Genomic DNA, 26,016 nt, shown 5'->3' with positions numbered 1-26,016 from the left:
TATTTGTAATTTATTATAACACATGTAAAATATTTTAGGAGTTGAATGACTCTTCTATATTTATGGGACACTATTTTATAGATGTTTCGTATGAAAAATGTAGGTACATGTGCATGGAATTGCTGGAATGATAATTATTATGAATTAATAAATTATAAATTACAAGTACTATGAGTAATTTTAAGTATTAGCTATTAATTGTATTAACAATATTTACGTAATTATTAACAGTATGTAATTATATAAATGATTGTAACTAGAAGTGATAAATATAAATATTCTGTATAGTATCGATGTAAATAATAATTATAAATTATAATGAATTGTAACAATAACAGGTAATTACAGTTGTACATCATTATAATAAACCGTTATAATTATTCATAGTTTTTACAACCAACAACCTTTATAAAAACATAAATTATTTTTTTGAATAGAGTTTAAAGAACTCTTTAAACTAAATTCTGTAGTTAATTGCTTAAGAAGATGCAGTCACGTTTTCCTGTTAATCGACAATCCTGTTATTGCTTCATTTTGTGATAAGACATTTTTGAAGCATAACTCCGTAATTAACTACGAAGATTTTATTAAGAGAATGGACTCATTGCAGTCACATTTTCCAATTAAACGATCGTATTTATACATTGCTTCATTTTGAGATAAGACATTTTTGAAGCCAAATTCCGTAATTACAAAGACGGAATAATTGCGTTCATTTTCCTGCTGGTTAACGTAATCGGTTGAACTTGAAAGAAAACGTAGTTAACTGGTTAAGAAGATGAACTTATTGCATTTACATTTCCTTGTTGGTCGGCTATCGCGTTCGTCGATTGCTTCCAAGAAGTGGAGAACACTGCACCTGAAGTGGTACCGTCAAGGAGGCCGAGAGAGTAGGTCAGAGACAGCCAGGAAACTCGATCGAACGAAAGCATCAGCGGGGCAGCACTTGACCGTGAAAAATGCTCGTGTGTGCACGTGTGCGCACCGCGAAATGGCGTGGAGGCCATTCAGTGGGTTTACACGTTGCTTTCTTGCCTTGGAGAAAGCTGCCTCCTCTGTTTCTTCACCTACTAATGTCTCTGGGAATAATAATTAACTGACTCGACAGTTATTCATTCTTTTACAACCTAATTACTAAACATTTGTAGTGACAAATTTATGGTACAAATTAAAAAATAGTTAGCAACAAAGTGATACAAATTACGAAATGTACTCATCGACAAATTTATGATGCAAATTAAAAGGCAGTGTTAGCAACAAAGTGATACAAATTGCAAACCATTCATCAACAAATTTATGATACAAATTATACAACAGTTTCTTCTACAAATTCATGACACAAATTGCAAATTCATAACATGAAATACGTAACATTTTGAGCTACAAATTCGTAACACAAATTACAAAACACCTTTGTTTATAAATTCATAACACAACGGTTTCAGCAGTAAATTCATAACGAAAATTATGAAACAGTCGCAGCAACTAATTCATAAAACATTACAAAACAGTTAGCTACAAATTCGCAGTACAAATTGTGAGACACTCTTAGCAACAAATTCATAGTACTAACACGATAATACAAATTTAATATAGGTGGTGAGTGAATAATAACATAAATTTAACCTAATGGCAGAAAATTCTGAGAAGTATTAACATTATAGCGGAGCATTGAATACCGCACTGCGAATGGCCACACGACACGCTATAACTGTAATTATTTAGATTGCGATCTCCACATTTCTTAATTTAAAGTTTTCTGGGTAAGGAATGAACTTTCGTTATATTGCCTTTTATGTGGATTTTCACGACTACTAATTACACTGTGTTATAAAACAGGGACTCTCTTATAAAAATTTATTTAATGAAAATTATTATAATAAAAAGCTTTGATTATGTTTTCAACTCTAAAAATTTTGCCATAATTTACCTGTGGCAATATAACGAGAGTCTATTGAAATACTACTTATTTTTCCTCGTTTCTTTTAATTATTAAACCAGTAATGACACCCTGACAATTTTTTAAAATAACTGGAAAATTTCCATTGAAAACTAAATAAATTTTATCCTGAATAAACATAAAGTGCAGCATATTACAGTATCTACTCCCTTATCGCAGTGTTTATCGGCACTTACGATTAGAACTTAAGCAACAAATCGCACAAAAGCTATTATGCTAGCAAAATAAAGTATAATTAAATATTAGCAAGACAAACTATACCTAATAGATTAGGTAGCGTAGATTTGAACGATACGAAATTTAGGGACATAAACTAATTACTATCAGGCAAATTCAAGAAGGAATTTTTGAAAATACCACGACGATACGAGGAAATGAATTGTGTTATGGTTACACAAGCCGTCAGGGTTATTTCAGTGGCAAGCGTAATGACGCAAAGTAGAATTCAATTTATAAAACGATCAGAAGACATCCAATCGTAGCCGGCTAACGTATCGCTTATTATACCTGTAAAGTGTTGTTACATAATGTTACCGTTTACAACGAGCCCGACACGCTGGTGAAACGTGTCAGCTGGCGATAAACAATGATTTCCGTGCTCTGCTTCGAGGAATTGTACGGTCATACTGCTTTTTCGTCGCAATTGTTTCGAATCCTGCGCATCTCTCTTTCATTTAAAACATTAGTTAATATTACATTTCAATACTATCAATTTCTATCTAAAATAGTTTAGACATTACCTTTATATCTCAGATTTAAATACTTCTTCAGTCAACAAAATGCAAAATGTAATGTAACTGCAAAATGTGAAATGTGGCGATAGGTGAGTACAGGGTGTTGCAAAAATATTGTACAAATCAGAGATTGAGATATGAAAACTCCTATAAAGTTTTACAACTTGTGGATTTGTTTTTGTCATGTATCTGTAGTTGACTCTCGCTATATTGCCACGGAAAAATTTGTAGAGGTGAGATATTCTTTGAAGTTAAAAATATTTTGGGTTAGCGAGATTGTTTTCTTTGTCTAAGAATTGGCGAATTGATAGATTGATAGATTGATAGATTGATAGATTGATAGATTGATGGATTGATAGATTGATAGATTGATAGATTGATAGATTGATAGATTAATAGATTGATAGATTGATAGGCTGATGGACTGATGGATTGATGGTTTAATATGGATTGATGGATTGATAGATTGATGGATTGATGGGCTGATGGGCTGATGGACTGATGGACTGATGGTTTAATGGATTGATGGATTGATAGATTGATAGATTGATAGATTGATAGATTGATAGATTGATGGATTGATGGATTGATGGGCTCATGGACTGATGGATTGATGGATTGATAGATTGATGGATTGATAGATTGAAAAATTGATGGGTTGATAGATTGATGGATTGATGCATTGTTGGATTGATGGGCTGATGGGTTGATAGATTGATGGATTGATGGGTTGATTGATTGATGAATTGATGAACTGATAAATTGATGAATTGCTGAATTGATGAATTGTGGGATTAATGAATTTACTATATATACATATCTGATATCTGCAAAATTTCAAAACTCTAAAAATGCAAAAATACAAAAATACAAAAATGCAAAATGCAGAAATACAAAAATACAAAAATGCAAAAATTGCAAATATACAAATATACAAATATAAAAGTCCAAAACCACAAAAAATCCAAATGCCCTAAAATTCCATAACATTTTTCCACTAAAACAACTATAATTCCACATATATGGCCTCGTATTCCATAACGACGCTTTTCCTGGGTTTCGACGCGTCGTTCGACAATTCATCCATCGACGACGTTGCGTAAGGTGACGCTTAAGCGTCGCAATTATTTTGGCCGGCGTTTGCCGCAAAAGCGTCTGCGAAGCGTCGCGATGCATGCGTTCCTCTTCTACGCAGCGGGTAGCCGGCGATTTGGCGAGTGATGCCGATTCACGGACAGTTTACGAAGCTTCCGATTGGTAGCCGGATGCATAACACGCGTGTACCGCTTCGCTCGATTTCCTAGGATGATGCAAACGTTCGCATGCGGGAAGAAATACGCGAGTACGCTTTGGCAAGCATCGTGTCAAGGGACGCTGTCGTCCCGGCGCTAGTTCCACCAGCCGACACGTGGAGCATTATTGATCGTTGCCAAAACAGGAGGAAGTAGAAGTATATATGTGCGGTGCAGGCTGTTGATACGTTACAACGCTCTCTCCTGTTGGCTTCGCATTCTGCAGGATGTTCTTTAGGGTGGTGCGTCAAAATATGTTTCGACACTGTAACATTTTCTTTGTGATGAGAAAGGGCTTCTTGAAATAGACAATTTTAGGGATTTTAAAATCCTTACATTTCCAAATCCTTATATTCTCAAATTATATTACATTTGCGAATTTCTATATTGTCAAATCCTTAAATTCCCAGTTTCTCAAGTTCTTAAATTCCTGCAGCCCCAAATCTCTACATTTCCGAACCTTTACAACCTTAAGTCCTTAAATTCCGAAATCTCTAAATTTCCAAATCCTCGAAATTCCAAATCTCTACATTCCCAAATCCCTAAATCCCCAAGTCCCTATATTCCCAAATTCCTAAATTCCCAAATCCCTAAATTCCCAAGTCTTCAAATTTCCAAATCCCTGCATTCCCAAATCTCTATATTCCCCAATTCCTATATTCCAAATCTCCACAATCCCAAATCCCTAAACTCCCAAATCCCTAAACTCCCAAATCCCTAAACTCCCAAATCCCTAAACTCCCAAATCCCTAAACTCCCAAATCCCTAACATCCCAAATCCCTAAACTCCCAAATCCCTAAACTCCCAAATCCCTAAACTCCCAAATCCCTAAACTCCCAAATCCCTAAATTCCCATTTTTGTAAAAACTTCCAATATTACATTCTCATATCTAGCGCACATACTACATTCCATAAAATATTACACTCCAAATTTTTCATGTCAAGTATAAATTGCACATCTAATCATTCCTGAAATTATTAAAAATTCTTCGTATCTGTTGCACAGACATTTGTACGCGGTAAATTGAAGTTGAAGTGACAAGCTGAAGTAGTGTTTTGCTCAGGACAGTACATGAATGAAATTCTTTCTACTAGACAGCTGCAACTTTGTGTCTAGCACTCGTGTTTAAATTTATGCGAGTCGCTTGCTACGAGACAACTAACAGCACGTATTTTGTTCCGAAAATTGAATTCATTTATTTATTTTAATTACAGTTTGGCAGGTGTAGTTAAATCTCTTTCTGATACATATGTGGTATAGGTTACAAATATGTTTTGTTATGACAATCGTGGTAATAGTAAACATATAAACATTAACATATATACATATGTACTGTTCGATGATATTTTACAGTAAGGTCAGTGTCGTCTAATAATATACGTGGAGTTCTATTTGAATACCAGATGAACTTACGTTATAATGAACTTGAGGTTATAATGCTGAAAGCGTGTGATAAATTTGTAAATAGTAAATTGGTAGAATATGGAAGTACTGTAGTGGTAAAGGGACAATTTATTATAAAATGTCGAAAGAGTCTAATTATTTTAGAATCTAATGCTGTAGGTACAAAAATAAATCGCGTTGAGAAACACTGTTTTAGTAATTGAATGAAGGAACGGAGAGGACATCATGCAGCTCTAGGGCTCTTGACTGTTTAGTTCTGTGAGAATAATAAATAGGGTACAGTTTGGACGTCGGATTTGCTCCAAATGAAACGAACTCTTTTTGCTTTTAGTTCAGCATTTGGACGATATGGAGCCCCTTTAGATGTTGAAATAAAGAAATATTATAATAGTATTAAGTCGAGTTCCGATTGATTACTCATTCATTTATTTACTCATTTACTCGTGCAGTTATCAATTTACTCACTCACTCATTCACTCACCCACCCATTCATTCACACATCCACTCACTCACTCACACATTCACTCACTCACTCACTTACACATCCACTCACTTATTCACTCACTCACCCACTCACTCACATATCTACTCACTCACCCACTTATTCACTCACTCATTCACCCACTCACTCACATATCCACTCACTCACACATCCACTCACTCACATATCCACTCACTAACTCACTCACCCACTCACTCACTCGTTCACTTTCTCACTCACTCACTCACTCACCCACTTACTCACTCACTCATTCACCCACTCACTCACATATCCACTCACTCACACATCCACTCACTCACACATTCACTCACTCACTCACTCACTCACACATCCACTCACTTATTCACTCACTCACCCACTTATTCACTCACTCATTCACCCACTCACTCACATATCTACTCACTCACACATCCACTCACTCACTCACTCACTCACCCACTTACTCACTCACACATCCACTCACTCACATATCCACTCACTGACTCACTCACCCACTCACTCACATATCCACTCACTCACACATCCACTCATTCACATATCCACTCACTGACTCACTCACCCACTCACTGACTCACTCACTCACTCACTCACTCACTCACTCACTCACTCACTTACTCACACACTAACTCACTTATCTACTCAGTCACTCACTTTTTCACTCATGTATACAAATACTTAGACTAGTAAACAGGACAAGTATAACCTTATCGCCGCAAATTCAGATCACTAACCCTCTACTTGCCTCCAATAAATTATCAAAGTCTCCAAAAGCCCTTTCAAACCGTATAGATCAGGGATGATGGAGTCTAGAGACAAAACCCCCCAGGGAGCAAAGCGTAATCATTTGATAACGGATGGTAAGGGCCTTTGGACGCAGTGCAGACCTCTGGTTGTGACGGTGCGGCTTATACTGAACTGAAAAATTGAGTAGCCGAAGGCTACCGGGGGTCAGAGCCCCCCAGCCATCAAGGCGAGTCCAGATATAGACGTCCTTCCCAGCTCTTGAAATAAAATGATATATATTATTTATAACGGAGTACTATTTTCCCAACAGGATTAAACTTCCGAAAGAAAATGTGGAGGGATATAGGGTTATAAATGACGAAAACCGTGACTAAGTAAGTTTTTATTAAGCTAAGAGAGTTTTGGAAAAGAGGGACGAACAGTTCCATTCATAAAGAACTGACTTTCTTTCCGTTCGTAAAAGACTGACTTTCGGCGCGTTTCGTTTTATTTTCCCTGTTAGAACGCTATTAGACTCTCATTAGTGTTTTAAGTAATTAGGAAAAACAGGTGCTAGTATGTGCATTTATGAAACATTGTTGATTAGCTAAACTACTTTTAAACAGAAAGACGTTAAAATACTTTTATATGAAATACGTTTATACTAAAGCATGTTTCTCCGTCTACAGTCACAATAAGACTTCCTGACAAAGCATTGGCCTCGAGGACACCAACGTCACAATGGCCCTTGACTATTGCCCTTTCGGCCTCGAAACTTTCCCTTGCGATCTGAAAAGCCTCTTGATAGAATGCACATGCTTTGACCCTTCGCATTTATACAAACTTTGAATTTTCTGAAGGGAAAAAAAATTTTCTGAACTCTATGCCAGTCACTGGTGCTAGTAGCCTTGTTAGAAGGTAGTCAAATTTTTTATAGCTTTGTCTACCAGGTCAGTCGTCAGTAAAAGGTAAGGAAATAAAGTAAGAAAGAAACTATTTTCAGTTTCTAATAGACTTGGTATAGATAAAGTAAGAGATACAAAAATTCGACTACTGACAAGGATAACTAGTTACTTGTGTATTATTGATCTCTAACATTCTTCTTGGAGTTGCGCAATGTTTATATAAGCTACATGAGTAACATTTCATTTAAGCAGTAGTTTGGAAGGTTGGGAAGTTTACTAAATTTAGGAATTTGGGGACTTGGATAGTTGAGAGTGTGAGGATTTAAATATTTAGGATTGTGAGATTTGGGGATGTGAGAATTAGGATATGTGAGAATTGGGGATATGTGAAAATTTGGGGATGTGAGAATATGGGAACTTAAGAATTTGGGGATGTGAGAATTTGGGGATGTGAGAATTTGGGGGTGTGAGAATTTGGGGGTGTGAGAATTTGGGGATGTGAGAATTTGAGGATGTGAGAATTGGGGATATGTGAAAATTTGAGGATGTGAGAACTTGGAGATGTGTGAATTTGAACATATGTGGAAATTTGAAAATGTGAGAATTTGAGGATGTGTGAATTTGGGGAATGTGAGAGTTTGAGAATATGAGAATTTGGAAGTGTGAGACTTTGGGTATGTGAGAATTTGGGGATATGTGAATTCAGGCATATGTGAAAATTTGAGAATGTGAGACTTTGGGTATGTGAGAATTTGGGGATATGTGAATTTAGGCATATGTGAAAATTTGAGAATGTGAGAATTAAGGGGTGTAAGAATTTGGAAATGTGAGAATTTGGGAATGTGTGAATTCGGGCATATGTGAAAGTTTGAGAACGTGAGATTTTGGGTATGTGAGAATTTCAGGATATGTGAATTTAGACATATGTGAAAATTTGAGAATATGAGAATTTGAGTACGTGTGAATTTGGAACTGTAATAATTTGTGAATATAACAATTCCTAAATGTTAAAACCTCCCTCAAAATCTTCCAAATCCTAAAATTTGAAAAAGACCAATTAATTTTTAAATAAAATTCCATTTACTATCACAATATGAATCCCTAACATAAATCCTTAACAGAGTATTCCATTTAGATTTCGTTATACTATCTTTTACGCGTCCACGAATCTAGGTCTAATAGAGCAAGCCCGCCGCAAGAAAACTGGGCGAAATCATGAATGTCGGATAGGGGGAAATGGTGAGAGGAGCGTCTTGTCGTCTCTCGACACACCGATGCAGCTGCTTCGGGCGACGCATCGTCGTCGGCGTCGGATCGAATGGACGTCAGCCGTTCCGGCGCAAACAGCCAAGCGTTACGTAAAGGTCGGTCACCCGGCCGCGCACTTCATCGTCGTGCTGTCGTTGCTGCTGCTACTGCTGTTGTTGCTCGCCAGTTGAGGTATAGCGGTCCGTTAACTCCGCTTCTCGAACTCGACCTTTATCTCTTTCTCACGCCTCCTCCTCGTTCTTCTTTTTGTTCTTTTCTCTCCCTCCTTCGCTTTCGACTTCTTTATGCTGCGATCTTCGAATCGATTGTGCGCTTTTTACGTTGCTTCCACATTTCCCTTTGAATCTTGACCGGTTGTATGACCGCGAATATATTCGGTTATGTAAGCGTGAATCTGTCAGGTATATGACCACGAATCTGCTTGGTTATGTAACTTTGGAATTGTTCGGTATAAGACCGTGAATCTGCTCCGTTATATAACTTTATGTGTATTCAATATAAGACCGTGAATCTGCTTGGTTATGTAACTGTAGATGTGTTCAGTATATGACCACCAATCTGTTCGGGTGTATGATTGTGGGTCTATTCGGTTATATGACCAATCTGCTTGGTTATACAGGTATAATTATAAATCTGGTTATATGATCGTGAGTCTGTTCGGTTATATGAACAATCTGCTTAGTTATACAGATATAATTGAGTATGACTGTGGATCTGTCCGGTTATATGACCAATATGTCTGGTTGTACAAAAATAATTCTAAATCTGTTCGATTGTATTGCTATAGATCTGTTCGGTATATGACCACAAACCTGTTGGGTTATGTAACTTTGGATTTGTTGAGTATAAGACCGTGAATCTTTTCGGTTATGTAACTGTGGATCTGTTCAGTATAAGACCGTGAATCTGCACTGTTATATAATTGTGGATTTGTACAGTATATGACCACAAATCTGTTCGGTTATATGACTGTGGATCTGTCCAGTATATGGGCCCGAAATTAGTGTTGGAAAGTTGAACATTTGAAAATTTGAAAATTTGAAAATTTGAAAATTTGAAAATTTGAAAATATAAATCTATGAAAAATTGAAAACTTGGAAACTTGAAATCTCGAAATATTAAAAAATTGGAAATTTGAACAATTGAAAATTTGAAAAATTGAAAAATTGAAAACTTGAACATTGAAAAATTGGAAAAATTAATAACTTGAACAATTGAACACTTGAAAAATTGAAAAATTAAAAGATTGAAAAATTGAAAAATTGAAAAATTGAAAAATTGAAAAATTGAAAAATTGAAAAATTGAAAAATTAAAAGATTGAAAAATTGAAAAATTGAAAAATCGAAAAATCGAAAAATTGAAAAATTGAGAATTTGAACAATTGAAAACTTGAAAATTCGAAAATTTGAAAACTGGCAGACTCGAAAACTCGAAAACTTGAAAACTTGAAAACTTGAAAACTTGAAAACTTGAAAAATTAAAAACTCAAAATCTTAAGAATTAGAAAATTAAAAAATTTACCAATATCAATACCTAAAAAAAGACTACCCACAGTAATACCCACATCCATAACTACCTTACAAATCTAAAAAGTATACAGAACCAATGCTTAGAAGCGTTACATCAACTCAACATAGAATTAAGTACTTTTTGCTCGCTCTCTCGCAGATAAATTAAAAAACTCGTGAATAAACCGTTAATAGCAGGCAGTGATTCACGTTTCGTTCTATATATATGTACATACCTACGTACATATGTGTTGTTCACAATCTTGTTCCACGTTATGTAATTTCCTACGATTTCGTTGCTCCTTTAAAGTCACGTCACAGCTTAATACCGCCATCCGTTAACGGTTCTTTGCGCAGTATTGTTCCTCTTTCCAACAATCAACCTTTTCTCATCAAACTATCCCTGTATAACTGAACAATTATCGATGCTCGATATCAAACGCGTTGATTTATCGAGCGTAACACAACGCTGAATGCTTCGATCAACGTCAAACGAAATCATCCGGTTGTATTACCACAATTTCTTTCGATGTTCCAATTATACAGAAACGTCTCATTAATTCTCTGTGCTCTTCTTGTTTCTTCTTGTCACTGTTTTCTTTCGGTATCCAACTGTTTCATGCTTCGATCCTGTCTTTACGAACGTGATTTCTTCCGAGAGGAGTCGTTTCTTTATTATATCAATTGCTTAACGCTGAACGATTTGCTTTTTGTTTGTTATCGACAAAGTATTAATATTGACTTAAAAATACGATTTACCTAATATCAATGTAATTAAAAAATTCATTCAAACATTCCTTTAAAAATGATATAAACATAAATTAAATCTATTTAAAAAATCATATAAACATAAATTTAATCAATTTAAAAATCATATAATGTATCTAAATATAATATAAATGTAATCTAAATATAATTTGAAAGCTTAAAATCATTATTACTATAGTGAAATTCAAACGTAAAAAACTTTGATAGTTCTCCAAACTTACACAACTTTCGATATTATAGAGTTGAATAGGTTTCTATCTTTATAAAATGTAATCAAGTCGATTAAATGGATTAATTGATTTCTAACTGTATCACCTTGGCATTCAATTTCATACACAGGAAACGGTGATCTCACGTTCATATTGCGGATATGATAAATCGATTAATCGAGAAGTTAATTGCTGGTTATAGTGCAATAAGCGTTTTTAATTTATTACAGACTGTAGAATGTTTATAATAATTGTTTCATTTCACAGGAACGTATGTAAAGTAGTATTAAACGTGACTTATAGTATTAATTCTCTGGTTAATTGTAAGGTGAAGAAGTAATATTTAATGGGGGAGGGGGGGTTGAAAATGTGTAATATTAAGTTTGGGAATTTGGGAAATGTGAGAATTTGGGTATGTGAGAATTGGGGGATGTGAGAATTTGGAGATGTAGGAATTTGGGGAGGTGAGAATTTGGAAATGTGGAATTTTGGGATGTGAGAATTTGGGGATGTAGGAATTTGGGGATATGAGAATTTGGGGATGTGAGAATTTGGGGATGTGAGAATTTGGGGATGTGAGAATTTAAGGATGTGAGAATTTGGGGATGTAGGAATTTGGGGATGTAGGAGTTTGGGGATGTAGGAATTTGGAAATGTGAGAATTTAGAATTGTGGAATTTTGGGAATGTGAGGATTTGGGAACGTGAGAATTCGGGGGTGTAAGAATTTGGGGATGTGAGAATTTGGAAATGTAAGAATTTGAGAATGTGAGAATTTGGAAGTGTGAATATCCGGAAGTGTGAGAATTTGGAAGCGTGAGACTTTGGGAATGTGAGAATTTGGAAGTGTGAGAATTTGGAAATGTGAGAATTTGGAAATGTAAGAATTTGAGAATGTGAGAATTTGGAAATATAAATATCCGGAAGTATGAGACTTTGGGAATGTGAGAATTTGAAAGCGTGAGACTTTGGGAATGTGCGAATTTGGAAATGTGAAAATCTGGAAGCATGAGACTTTGGAAATGTGAGAATTTGGAAATCTGAAAATTTATGTCAAAAGCGTCCAAAACTTGTCAAATTTACAAACAATTCAACAATCTTTGAATACAAATAGAGCAATAAAAATTCTTGAAATAAAATAACCTCGACAAACGTTGAAAAATGCACCCTTCCGGAAATATGGCCATGTAGGTCCCGAACAGTAGTCACATATCCTACATCGCAGTATTCTGCTTCTCGTGTCTCATTCCGTGCGTTCAATCGTGGTTTACGCATTCGTGACCACCGTCATTAGTGCAAAGAATCGTTGTAAAAGAGAAAAAGTTGCGGTGCGTTGCAGTTAGCGTGATTTGGACAGTGGCATCGTCCGATGCAGGCGGGACTACATCCTGGCATTGTGAGCAATGTCATTGCCTCCGTACCTACAGGGTGTCTCAGTTTTTTATCTGCATACTATACGAACTTAACCCATATGAATATATATCCCATAAAATTAAGAAAAAGATGTTATATTAACATTTTGTGTTAATACAATTTTAAATTAAATAGAATTGTAAATACATTAAACTATTATTTAATGTATTGAACAGTTAAATCAGGAGCTAGAAATGATTTTCGTCTGAAACAAAATGGCTTTCTTTTCCAATGTTAGTCTTACTTTTACGAAATATCTTTCATATTTTTTTTAACAACTCTTCATAATGCATTAAACAGTTCATAGAAACATTTATAGAGTATGCTAGTAAAGTTATGTGGTCAAATCTAGAACCTGTATGTAGTATCGAATGACCAAGCGGTCCGTTGTCATTCAATATTTCTGTTACAAATTTTTAATAAAATTCTTGGAAGCCTACATTGACGTAACATACTTTTTTACTTTTACGAATAGAATATGTTACCCTTTTGCAAACGAAGGTATTTTTACTGTTTACAGATGGTAACTTAAAAATCTTTCGGTTGGAATGTTTGACAAATTCTTTCGAAGTTATTTCTTTATTATTAATTGCTATTCACTGTGTTCATACCATTCATCATAACATTATAGATTCAAGTAAAGAATATTTATTACAAATCGTATTAAACCAACTGGTGAATGTGGATCACCTTATAATCACCTTATAATCACCAGTACAAAGGGTTAACACAATTCAGCAGTGAAAATATGGGACACCCTGTACATAGAGGCCCTTGCTTGGTCGAGGACGAATTTCCGGCACGCGCTATCATCACCAATGCCAACTCGAACCGATTCATCGAGCTCCATTTGTCAACGTTCAACAGACCGACCTCTCGTAAATCTTAGGCCACGTTTCGCGAATTATCAAACGATACTTGATACGACAATATGTGATAATTTCTTCGTTACCCTTTTTCCTCGTAACATACTCGGAAAGCCGCGCGAATTTCACTCTTTCTTTTTTTAAAGATGTTGAAACATACTGATAGTGCATAAAGGTGACGTTGTTACAGATAACACATTATTCATCGCTAATTCTTTGTTCGCAATAAAAAAATAATTTTTGTAAAAGCAACCTTAAAACAATGGCCCACCTTTAACTTTGTAATTACAGGTAGTTCTTGTAAAATGAAAGTAAATTCATTTATTACTGAATTGATATTTGATTTTTCAAATAGATTTCTTTTTGTATTTATTTTATTTTTTGTGGTATATAGAGAGCTGTTATTTGATATTAGCATAAATTAGCTTGTTTATATTGCACCCTCCTATAATATTAGGAGGTAGTTTACATGTTTACATGTGGTTCACATGTGGTTTACAAAACACACACGCAGTTAAACGGTTAATAGTATAAATAATTACAAGAATAAATTAAAGTCTGACATTTCAAATTTAATATTAAAAATTAGTAATCATTAAAATTGCTTTTAAAATTAACCCTAAATTAGAAAAAAAAATTATGCAATTGATATTATACCTGAAAAAGGTCACTCCTTTCAAATATAATATTAATAAATTGAAATCAGTTTTTAGAACACACAGATTAATCTTAAAACCAACCAGAAAAAATGAAGCAATATCAATTGCATCTGAAAAAGGTCAGTCCTTTTTTATCTCGAATATTTAAACACTGTCATTCGCTGAAGTATTTCGATGTCTACTCGTCTGAACACAGAGAACGAGAACCATTCAATTCTGCTCTCCGGCCTTTTATGTAAGCCAATTAATTTGTGCAGTTTAATTCGACCATGCTAATTGCAAGCTTTCCTTCGCTGAGATCGTCGTGCATTCCGTTACAGTGGATGGTTGAGTTTTCTGCACTCGTACTAAATCTTGTCAAAGGATTTCATGTAAAGCGATATTACTCGATATGCGGGACACTTGTGCAATTCATCAATACTTTTTTTCAATTTCTCTTTGAATTTTTTTAAATTTAATTCTTTAGCGGATTATCTAGTTTGGTTATTGTTACTGCTATTATGACAATGAAGTTCGCAATTTTAATACAAGTATTATAGAAATATATTTCGTAGGTGTAACAGGTGGGTCACAACTAACCCAGTACTTGTTCAGTAGTTAGGTCACAATTTATCTATTATGAGACTTCAACCCTTACTATTTACTTTAATCATTATTTTTTTATTTCAACCATTAATATTTCAGTAAAAAGAAAAACAAATTTGAAACTTGATTTGTATAAAAATTCTTCATAAAAGAAATTAGAAACATTCTACTAATTAGCTATAATTTATTAATTCACAAAATAAAGATACTATCACATATATCAAATTAGCATCAAAAAATAATATTTATCAGTACATATCTATTTACAAGTATACTTTCAAGTAACATTCCTAAAAATAGCCCATTTACAAGATACATAAATATCAAATAAAAACCGTAAACGTTTATTCAGAACGCTTACAGAAACCGACGTTATTATTTACAGTTCACTGAACATTAACGAATTCCAAAAGCAGGAAAACGTTTCGATTTTCCGGAAAATTGAAATTCTTCAAATACCCGAAGTTCTACTTTAGAATCCGTTGGCCCGTTACTCGAAATCTTTCCCTCAATTTAATCAGAGAGAAAGAAGGTTTTCGTCGAAACGCTAGGGACTCCGCTCTTGCCAAGAAAACTTCCCGTCGAAGACAATATTTTAGCGATGCTTTATAGCCGTGTGTTTTCTTGTTTCAGCGCCAAACAGCCCACTCCATCTTAGCAACAGGGCTCATGTTTTGCTCCTGTTGAATAGGCCTCAAGCTTCCCTCACCGACGCTGATCATGCTGTTAGGCTACGACCGGACTGGGGAAAGGTGAGAAACTTCTTTTTAGCTTCTTTTTATATTCAATTTGTACTCGGATTAACTGTAACTTAATAGTTATTATAACTGTCGAAATAAAATCTATAAGTACAGAAGGTTAATCCATGTTTCAAGAATTAAAAATCATTGAAATTGATTAGAATTTAATCGAAAACTTTATTGAGTCTGTGAAAACTGAAATTTTCCAATTATCCGCCCAGTATCAGTTAATTAAAATAAAACAATTTTGATAATTTTGTTTGGGTGAACTTCTATCTGAACAAAGTTAAGGAAAAGTAGATCTTGCATAACAATTCTGTCAACGTAACAGTGAAATTCATAACTTTGTTTGTGTGTTCTAAAGTGATGTTACAAAAGAAGCAATAATAACCGTGGCAATAAATTAGCTGAAAATGTAGGTGGAAGAGAATTTATAGCTTCGTGTAACATGTTCTAAGAATGAATTAACGGACATAGTTTATGGAATATGTTAATTATAAAAAATTGTGTAAGAGTTTATTGTTTATATAAAAAGTGGGGTATAGAGAGCGTTTCTCCCACTTGGCACGCTGTCCGATCAGATGTTTGGCTACGAGTTGTTCCATCCCTAACCCAATCTTGATTCAAACCTACCGAAACCACGGTGACGTCCTAACCCAGATCTGGAAGTTGGATTAGATCTCTCGAAAAGAAACTATCTTGTCCAAGAACGTGACAAATGAGCGAAATGTTTCCCTAACGGCAGAATTTTTGTATCCATGCTGAATCGGTTGTGCAGTTATGAATCTCAATTAACCTAATTGGTGTCTTTTTTAAAAGTGACGGGACATATTTGTAGCCTTGTTGGAGTTCTAGTTATTGTTTGATGTACAGTGGGTCGAAGTGTTAGCTTTGTCTTTTTGTAATTTTAGAAAAGAAAAGTTTGTATTATTTTTGCAATATATTTTACTTGAAGGAAAATATATTATGTTCTAATATTTTTTATTTGACAAATTTTTTTGATTTCGAAACAGAGAGAATATGTTACATAATGTGATAGACTTTATTTTGAAGAAAAAGGGAATGTATTACGTTATTTTGTAATATTTTATTTGAAGACGAAAAGAAAATATTTGATATTATATTTTTTATGTGAAAAGGGAATATATGTTATGTTATATTTATTATATTAAATTACCATAAAATATTCATATATTGATAACAACACATATGTAACTACATATGTATCTACATATGTAACTATAACATATTTAATATTATTTTGCTCCACACTACATTTTAATAACAACTATAGTTTTCATTTATTCCAAATCAATATTAGAGTGATGAACTCATAAACTATAATCGGTATATTGTTTTAAATGAACATAAACTCGTAGAACAGTAAATATAAAGGAAAACAGAGTCTGAGTCATTATCTGTCGAAAAAATTTGCAACGATTTTGTAATAATTTACTTTACTCCAATTATTTTCCTGTATTTATCGCAACAGTTGTATAAATGAACGTATGAACTAACCGACGAAAATTCAGATACTTACGTCCCTTATACTGGTGACGTATGACTTGATAACATTGTGAATCATAGTACGATAGGACTGCATACTACAATCAAAACGTCAGATAGCGTTAAACGAACAGTTTCCTTTAGAGAACCGATTCCTTTCACTCTATTTTTGTACATTTTTAGATTTTCAAATTGTCTGGGTTTTAGGTTGTCGAATTTTTACATTTTTTTAAGCTTTTTAGTTTTTCATTTCTTAAGTTTTTTTGTTTTCTACATTTCTTAAATTTTTTAGTTATCTACGTTTCTTTAGTTTTTTAGTTATCTAATTAAAAAGTAATTTTTTTATTTTTCAAGTTCTTAAATTTTCAGATTTTTTCATTTTTTAATTTTCAAATTTGTGAATTCTCAGTTTATAAAATTTTAGACTTGTAAAATTTTAAAGGTTGTAAATTTAAGAAATCAGTTTTATCCTAAATTTAAAAGGTTCGTATATTTAAACATTTCCAAATTATGGAATTACTGTGTTTTCAAATTTGCCAATTTCCTAATTTCGATAATTTCAAAGCTACACTCTTCTCTTCTGAATCGTATAACATTCAACTTTCCAATCACTAAATTACCGAATTCACAAACTTCATATCGATCAAACAAAAATTAAGAAGAAAATAACAAACATCCAAAATGTACTTCTCTTATTTCAGTAATTTCATTAAATTCCATTAACTCCATTTCAATTAATTTCACATTTCATTATATTTTCATAGACTTGCCTTCGTAATAGTCTCCTCTAATTACGCAAATTAAAGTCGTTCAAAAATAATTCCAACAATTATCATTAAAAAGTATTAAAAAAATGAAGAAATATTGTGCAACATTCGTTCATTTCATAAACCAGGTTATCGCGATCATCATTCCGTTACTGGGATCTCAATCTACTAATTAAATTCCTCATATTCCTCGCTTGTATGTACATAGTATCACACAAACATGGTCACTTTAATGTCAGAGTACCGTTTCTCGGATTATATACCGTATGAAAACTGTAAAGTTAAAGAAACATTCGCTTCATGTACTTTTCCTAACATCCTGATTCACGATGAGGTACATTTACCTTGCAAGTATTTAAAGACTCGAACAGTTGCAATCCTGACGTAAATAAAACATAATCATACAAAACGTATTACTTAATATGTTATAGAATTTTAATTTCTGCGATGAATTTTAATTTTTGAAGTTTGTGAAAGTTAATACGAGTGTATATTTATTTCGAGCGTAAATATGTTTGCGAAACTTCGAAGAGGTTAGGAATAGGCTTATGATAATTATATTAGAAATCTAACGAATGAATCATTATATTTTATCAGTGGTATTTCTAGCTGTTTTAAATTCTTGCATATTGCATTTGGGACAAATTTTAAAAACATTTGATTTGATGGATTTGATTCCATTATTATGATTGATTTATAACCTCATTCTTTACTCTCGAAATTTTGGAGCTGACGAGTGGTAACTTTAAGAAGCTTGAATTCTTATTAGTTCAGAAGTCTCAGAACTCTAGTTCAGAACTCTATTATTATTCTGTTATTATTCTAGAATTATTTTATTATCATATCACATATATTCTAGAGATATTAAGTAAACAACACCTCTTTCAAACTATTATATTAAATCGAATTCTAAATATGAGCCACCTTTCGAATGTAAATAATTTAATATCAACATTTTCTTTCATTTTGAATTTTCTCAACCAACAATAAACAGTCATATTGTTCTATCAAACAGAATACTAAATGTGAAACATCCGAGTGCAAAAGATTAAATATTCAAAATCTCCTTTCTATTTAAATTTCCACAATGAACAATAAATACTTGTATCATATGAAACCGAAAATTGAGGCAGTCTAGTGCAAAAGACTTAATATTTGAATTGTTCGTTTTTTCAATTAATTGTAAATACAACGTTCCGCACGATAAGACGTCTCGTCGACTGTCATCAACTAAAATTGATCACCGTTCATGTGCTAATTGCTGCGTTGTTCGTCGACAGGGTCATTACAGGCGAGGAGTGGCTTTGTCAGCATTGGGCAGGCACGAAGAAGCGTTGTTTGCCCTTTGTATCAGTGTGGCCATCGACAAAAATCCCCAGTCTGTTCGACACGAGTTGATCAAGGTATGTTAACTTTGTATTTACATTCTTTTAAACTACTATGTTTGTAATCTTACGTTGAAAGACATCGTGTCAGATTAGATAGAAAAATTAAATATTAGGTTATGTAGTGATACCATTATGTTATTATACAACCTTTCAATTTTAATGAAAGTAATAAATATTATGAATGAATGTTAATAATAATATTTTGAAAAATCTGATCTTTGATGATAAAAAATTTGATGATCTTTACGAATTACGAATAAAATACAAATTGGCTGCCATATTGAAATAGTTGAATTGCATCGCATTTATATTTTTAACAAATCTTGCCATATATTGTTACAAATATTTTGTCATATTTATTATTCATAGTTGATATTATTATTCACAACAAATTTAATATTTATTACTCATAGTTTCTACTAGTATTGACAACCAATTGTTCATAGTTTATATTATTATTCACACTAACAGTATGAACTGTTACTCACTGTAAATATTATTACACAATAATTATTATTAAGAGTTATAACTATTAAATATTATTAACTGTTAGTCAAGTTAATACAATTATGACTATTAAATATTATTAACTATTAATCAAGTTAATACAAATACTTGTATTATTTATTATTCACAGTCAATACAAATATTTCCATATCGATAAATTAGTAAACTGCCTTAAGTACAGATTCGTAAAAAAATTTAAGTAATCAACATTAATAAAAATTATTCGAAGTGCGATTAAAATTGAACGCAGTATAGAATCATAATAATCTGGCGCTCATTCATTTTAATATCGTTTAGAGCGATGTACTAGCAGAGTGCATGTAAACGAACGGTACAAATGAACGTAAGAGAGATCAAGATATCGTAGCGTAGTCACGAACGTATACAAAAGAAATAGATGTCTGTGCGAGACGGCATTTCCGGTATGGCTGCTAGTACTATAGCTTAACGACTGGCTATGATAGTCGTCAGGTGAGTGACCCGTACCGGGGCGATGATAACCACTCAACGGTAGTGATGGATTCGATACGTATCGATCATACTCGAACAATATTTAACATATTATATAACGATATATCATATATCGTACACTTACACTTATACATATCTTATACTTGTCACCAATTTATGCAATTAAATTATAAAATTATGGAACTTGTTGTGTTGGATGATATTCGCTATTATTAGGTTTCATGAAAATAAAGTTACTTATGGTTTCCTACATTTTACTGTTTCTTTAATTCAGTTGAAGTAAAAGGTTAATAATGTGCTAAGTGAATACTCATATCTTAACCTTTTAAGGCAACTTTCAGTTTTTACATTCACTGTTAAATTTTAAATGTTAAGAGATAATTTTACTGCATGGGTTGTAAATTTATGTGTAGGCAACGTTGAAATAAAATATGAAATGTATTCAAATTCATTTTTATTATTGAAGTTGAAAAATTTTAGGAATTGAAAGTTTTTAAGTTTTCAAGTTTATACATTTGTGTATATTTGATTTTGCAGTTTGAAGTTTGAGATGTTTTGAAGTTTGCAGATTTTTTTATTTACAAGTTCAGGTGTTATTCAACTTGCAGATGTTTTAACTTTAGAAGTTCGGACGCACTTCTACATTTGCACACTTTTAAATTTAGAATCTCAGGTGTTTTTACATTTGTACATTTCTAAATTTAGAAATTTCGATGTTTTTATATTTGCACATTTTTAATTCTGGAGGTTTGAAAACTTTCATAAGAAATTTAAAAAATTACGTATTTAAATATTTGCAAATATTTTACATACTTTTAATTTTGCAGTTTTCAATTTACTACAAGATTCAATAAAATTTAATAAAAGATATTTCTTTCACCTAAAAAGATGAAATTTCATATGGGATCACCGCTTCACAAGGACAAAAAACAGTAAAATAAAACGTATATATCGAACCAATTACGAAACAGTTAAACTTCGTATAACAATCTATAATGTATCCCTCGATCATTTCGTTCAGTCTAGCGGAACACGCAATTAGTAAAATGATTTTTAATCGAGCACAATGACAATCAATTTCCTTTGTACGTCGATACAATCATTTGATAAGTGAAGCAAAATCATCGATTTAAATTAGACAACTAGATTCCGAATTAAGATTCGTTTGAAACGGTAATCACGTAAGTACGCTCATTATCTAAAATGAATGGCAATTCAGTGATTGTACAGAAAATTTTAGGTTTCAAATAAAAAATTGTCGAGGCATAAAAATATTGACATATTACATATCGAGATATTTTATTCTTTATTCGTGACGTAATTCATTATTAATTATTCCTTTTATTAATGACATGAAAGTATGACAAAATAGTACTTCAGACAGTACTTCATAACGTAACTCCATTTTAAAGCTTGTTACGAAAATACTTATATCAACCACTTGAAACTACGAATAAATGTAGTAAATATTGGGAAAATATTTGGTAACATTTGTTAAAAGCAAAAATTCAATACTTTACTTAAAAGTAAAGTTAGCAAAATTTCCAACTTTTTAATATAGCAGTGCTAATTAAATTTAATTTTTAATTTTGTAATTGAATAAAATTGATCGCATCATTTCATGTCAAATTTTAAATACTTAATTTTTATTGAACTTCGAGCTTCAAATTGATGTAAGTGCTATTTTATTATACTTTTACGCCATCGAACCCTAACAGACGTTTAGTGTAATTTATTATACCACGTGCAAGTTCCTATCGCGATTTAATATAATCAATTAGTTTCTCAATAAAAATGTTATCAACCAATTTACATTATCAGTTTCAGTATAATTTTCACCTAAACTCGAAATTGATGTAGAATAACTGCTATTTCGAGATATTTCTGTCATCAATTGGCGTCAGACACAAGGGACCTAAATCGTTCATTGTTTTCTGTAATTGGCAACCAGCCATTTTGTAATGCGAATACTGACGAAAAGTTATGTGATCTATCCTGTCAAACTTTCAGCTTTAGATATGCCATAAGTGTTACTCGGTGATACTTTTATGTCATCAAATCTTGTTTGACTTTTTACATATCTTGGGAATCTGATGTTTCAGGTTCAATGATCAAATAATTCAATTAGCACGTTGAAGCTGTTGAGAATTTGAGTATTTTTATTTTTGACGTTTTTAGTTTTGACATTTTTATACTTGACGAATCTCATTAAATATTTTTACAATATTTTGTTACATTTCAAGTTTATACTTTTACTGTCAGGTCACATATGGATGACATGTGTGATATAAACTTTCATACGTATCTATTATCTGTATTAAGAATTTGTCTACAAACTTAGTTAAAAAAATTCATAAAAACTGCTTGAAACTGTGAATAACAAATATTGTTAACATTTGAAAATATTTAGTGAAAGAAGTAAAAATATCTGACAGAATTTTCAACTGCTTCAACATGGCAGTCACCGTGTAAATACAACATTTCTAATTACGTGAATTATTAATAACGTGATGGATTTGTACGAAAATTTGAACGTCACTCACACGTGATGACAGTCAATTACCACTAAACCTACCAGTGTGGACTTAATTTAAAATTAAAACTGGTGAATAGACGTCTAAACATAAAATCATACACGTATTAATTAATCTTGATAAAAATCAACGAAGATTTCAAGAAACTATTTCGAATTCTTGTATGTAACTTATATTTCGAAACTTGTAGACATTTTGGTAATATCAGAGCGTAAAATAATCTAAAAACAGTATTTATATTTAATTTAACGGATTCCTCGTAACAGAGTCACCTTTGCAAAAAATCGTACGTTCCACCGGGAATCAGAGAGTTAATTAAATCCGATTAAATCTGATTCCGCGAGAAAGAGTCGTGACGAGCGTAATCATTATACAGTGTGGATTATACATTAGCGGAAGACCTCTCGGAACTTGGTATCCGTTTAGCCAGATTCTAAGACAGATCGCCTTCTTTTATTCTTCCAGGAATATTATCGATAAATTACTGCGACCATAAAATGGCGATCGTAAAAACTGCACGTTGAATTTGCGAGTCTTTATATTTAGACCCACATTGAATTTTTATTAGCCGTCTCGTTAATCCTGCCCGAGAAATCTTTCACTCGGCTCGCAAGATGAACGGGTCGAGTCAAGAATAAATATTCGGCGAATTGACACTCATGAATAACACGTAACGTTCGGGTGGCCCTTTGCATATCATTTGATTGTTTATTATATGCATATCACCTCGTTGCATATGCAGTTGACTAAATTCGAAACGCCGAATGTGTGACACGGATTACGTAAAAATTTTGCGGAATAATGCTTACTGTCAGCTTTGAAGATTCATCAAAACAATTTACTAATATGTATTATATTATTAATATAAATAAACGTAATGTGTATACAATGTGGTTCAGTAACAATTACAACAGACAATTACCATTTTCAAATATTATATTCGAAATGCTGTGTTAGGTTAGGTTTTGTATGCAACTCAGTTTGATGTCACAAAGTATAGGTTATGTTACATCAATGTAACTAATACAATTTATTAAAACTTTCACTAATATTTTTAATACAAAATGTTTGTCAGAGAATCTTATATATTACTTCATAGTCACGAACATAATAGCCAGTTAGTATCAGAGTTTGTTTGCATTAAAAGACCTGTTTTGATCTTCAGTTAGTACAATTATGAATGTAGTTTTTATTAAAGGAATTAATTTCTGATCAGCATTAAACTGCTAATAAAATTTGTAATAGAAGATACTTAGAGTAGAAGTATTAATAAATTTTCTATTATATCAGCAGTGCTACATCAGCAGTAATATCTTGTTGGTAGTAAAATTAATAATATAGTCTTTATTAAAAGAACTGATCATAAAAACTATTGATAAAATTTGTGTTGAAAGAAGCTTGTCGTATTACATTCAATCACATTACATATTAAATTATCATGTTACAAATATTAAGAAAATTTGTATTAAAAGAAGCTCGTAACTTCTCCAACATTAGGGTTGTCAATAAAATTTACATTAAAAGAATCTCCATATGACATAATCTCACACAATCTTCTATTAAAAATATTAATAAACCTCGTATGAAATTACTGATGAACTATTGATTTCAAATTAGTATTATTGCTAACTGGCTTAACTGAACATACTTTTGTGAATACTTTGAGCTGAAAAGTAACGCAAGTTGTTTTCCTACATTGAAATCGGCCATCTGATATAATGTAACAAGCCTGCAATAAAAGTCGTGAGTGAATGCGAACAGCTCCTACGCGTGAAAAATAGAAAAAGGGGGGAAAAAAAGGAATTTATTTCCTTGTTGACCTCTCTGTGCGATATTAATCGATCGAATAAGGCTCCAGGTGAGTGACCCAAGGCTAGTCCACATCGAAGGCAAGGCCAGCAATAATTACACGCAACTCGATACTCGTTTAAATTGCAGTTATCGTTTTTCCATTTGTAAGCAAGACAAAGTAGTATGAAAGATCATTTTTCCATAATTTATCTTATCTGCTCGCCATTCGTCACCGAGAACTGCGATTATCTACTTTGCTGGATAAAAATATGACACTCTAAATTAGCTCGAAGCATTAAGATCATTGTTATTGTTTAAGTTTACGACGAGAACGTATCTTAAATGTACTTTTAGTAATAAGTTTTAGTAGTTATTTGTAAAACATGATCATTTGTTGTTACCAGGTGTTTTTGTAAATTAAATGAATGATACAATTCTGATAGAAATGTGTACAATTTCAGTGGTACTAAATTATGAAACTGTATTTTTAAATCATACTTACTGTCACATTATATTTGCTGTTTAAATTAGATTTATGACTGTATCAAATTATTACATTTTTTGATGTTTTCGTGAATGAAGGAAATATTTATATAGAATTAAATAATAGTGTTACACTGTTTGGGTGACATAGTTGAAATGTGACTTGATATACAATACCTATCTTTACTTTAGCAAAAATTCCTATTACTATTATAAAATTCTAGCTTTGTGACTACAATAAAAAGTATTTATGTTTAGTATTACATTCAGAAATTTTGTTTAACAGGTTCCCATCATTTTTTAACGTCTTACGTTAGGTTAGACTTCCACCATGCTTTAAAGTCTCTCGATTATATTATATAATATCATATGAGATTATATATTTAATTTTTGCTAAATACATCAGTAATAGTACAATAAATTCTCCTTTGTTTCATATTACTTCAATCATTGAATTAAACAGACTTTTATATAATTTCTTTATGTAACTCTGGTCCAAGTCAGCCCATGCTAGTGAAATTGCTTCTTTTAGCTCAATAACTCGCCGTAGATGTCACTGGTGACTGGCACCACAAAATACATACTCCAATAATTAGAAGAACTCTACTAAATATTATCTTGAATAGCATTATTATACACCAACAATAATTGTAAACTTCAAACTTCAAATAATTTCTTCCAAAAATTACGTTATACACACCACAATTATTAATACACTCATTAATAATTATTAACACAATAATCATCTTAAGTCAACATACATTTTGATGTATAAGAAGTTAATATTATATAATAGTTGAATACAAGGAAAATAGTGTAACAGCGACAGAAATAAAAATATTATTTATGACATTTTGAAGAGCCACAATAGAAATCAATAGACATTCTTAATAATAATATTAATTATAAAAATTGTTATTAGGTTCACTAAATATATTTAAGAAAATAGTGTAACCACAACAGAAATAAAGTATTACTTCTGACATTTTGAAGAGCCACAACAGAAATCAATAAACATTCTTAATAATAA

General features: G+C 32.4%; 1 protein-coding gene across 2 annotated transcripts in view; it reads left to right on the top strand.

Annotated features, from left to right (window-relative positions):
* Positions 1 to 26,016, top strand: part of LOC100882143 (LON peptidase N-terminal domain and RING finger protein 3) — a 90,051-nt gene that overhangs the window by 42,977 nt on the left and 21,058 nt on the right. For both annotated transcript variants that reach the window (XM_012283824.2, XM_012283825.2), the window contains exons 2-3: positions 15,433 to 15,551; positions 19,093 to 19,215. In XM_012283824.2, coding sequence (XP_012139214.2) covers positions 15,433 to 15,551; positions 19,093 to 19,215 — 242 coding nt within the window. The remainder of the gene's footprint in view (positions 1 to 15,432; positions 15,552 to 19,092; positions 19,216 to 26,016) is intronic.

Source organism: Megachile rotundata, chromosome 5 (genome assembly GCF_050947335.1).
Source record: "Megachile rotundata isolate GNS110a chromosome 5, iyMegRotu1, whole genome shotgun sequence".
Lineage (NCBI taxonomy): Eukaryota > Metazoa > Arthropoda > Insecta > Hymenoptera > Megachilidae > Megachile > Megachile rotundata.
The sequence above is the reverse complement of the archived record's forward strand: the minus strand, read 5'-3'. Positions and strand labels throughout refer to the sequence as shown.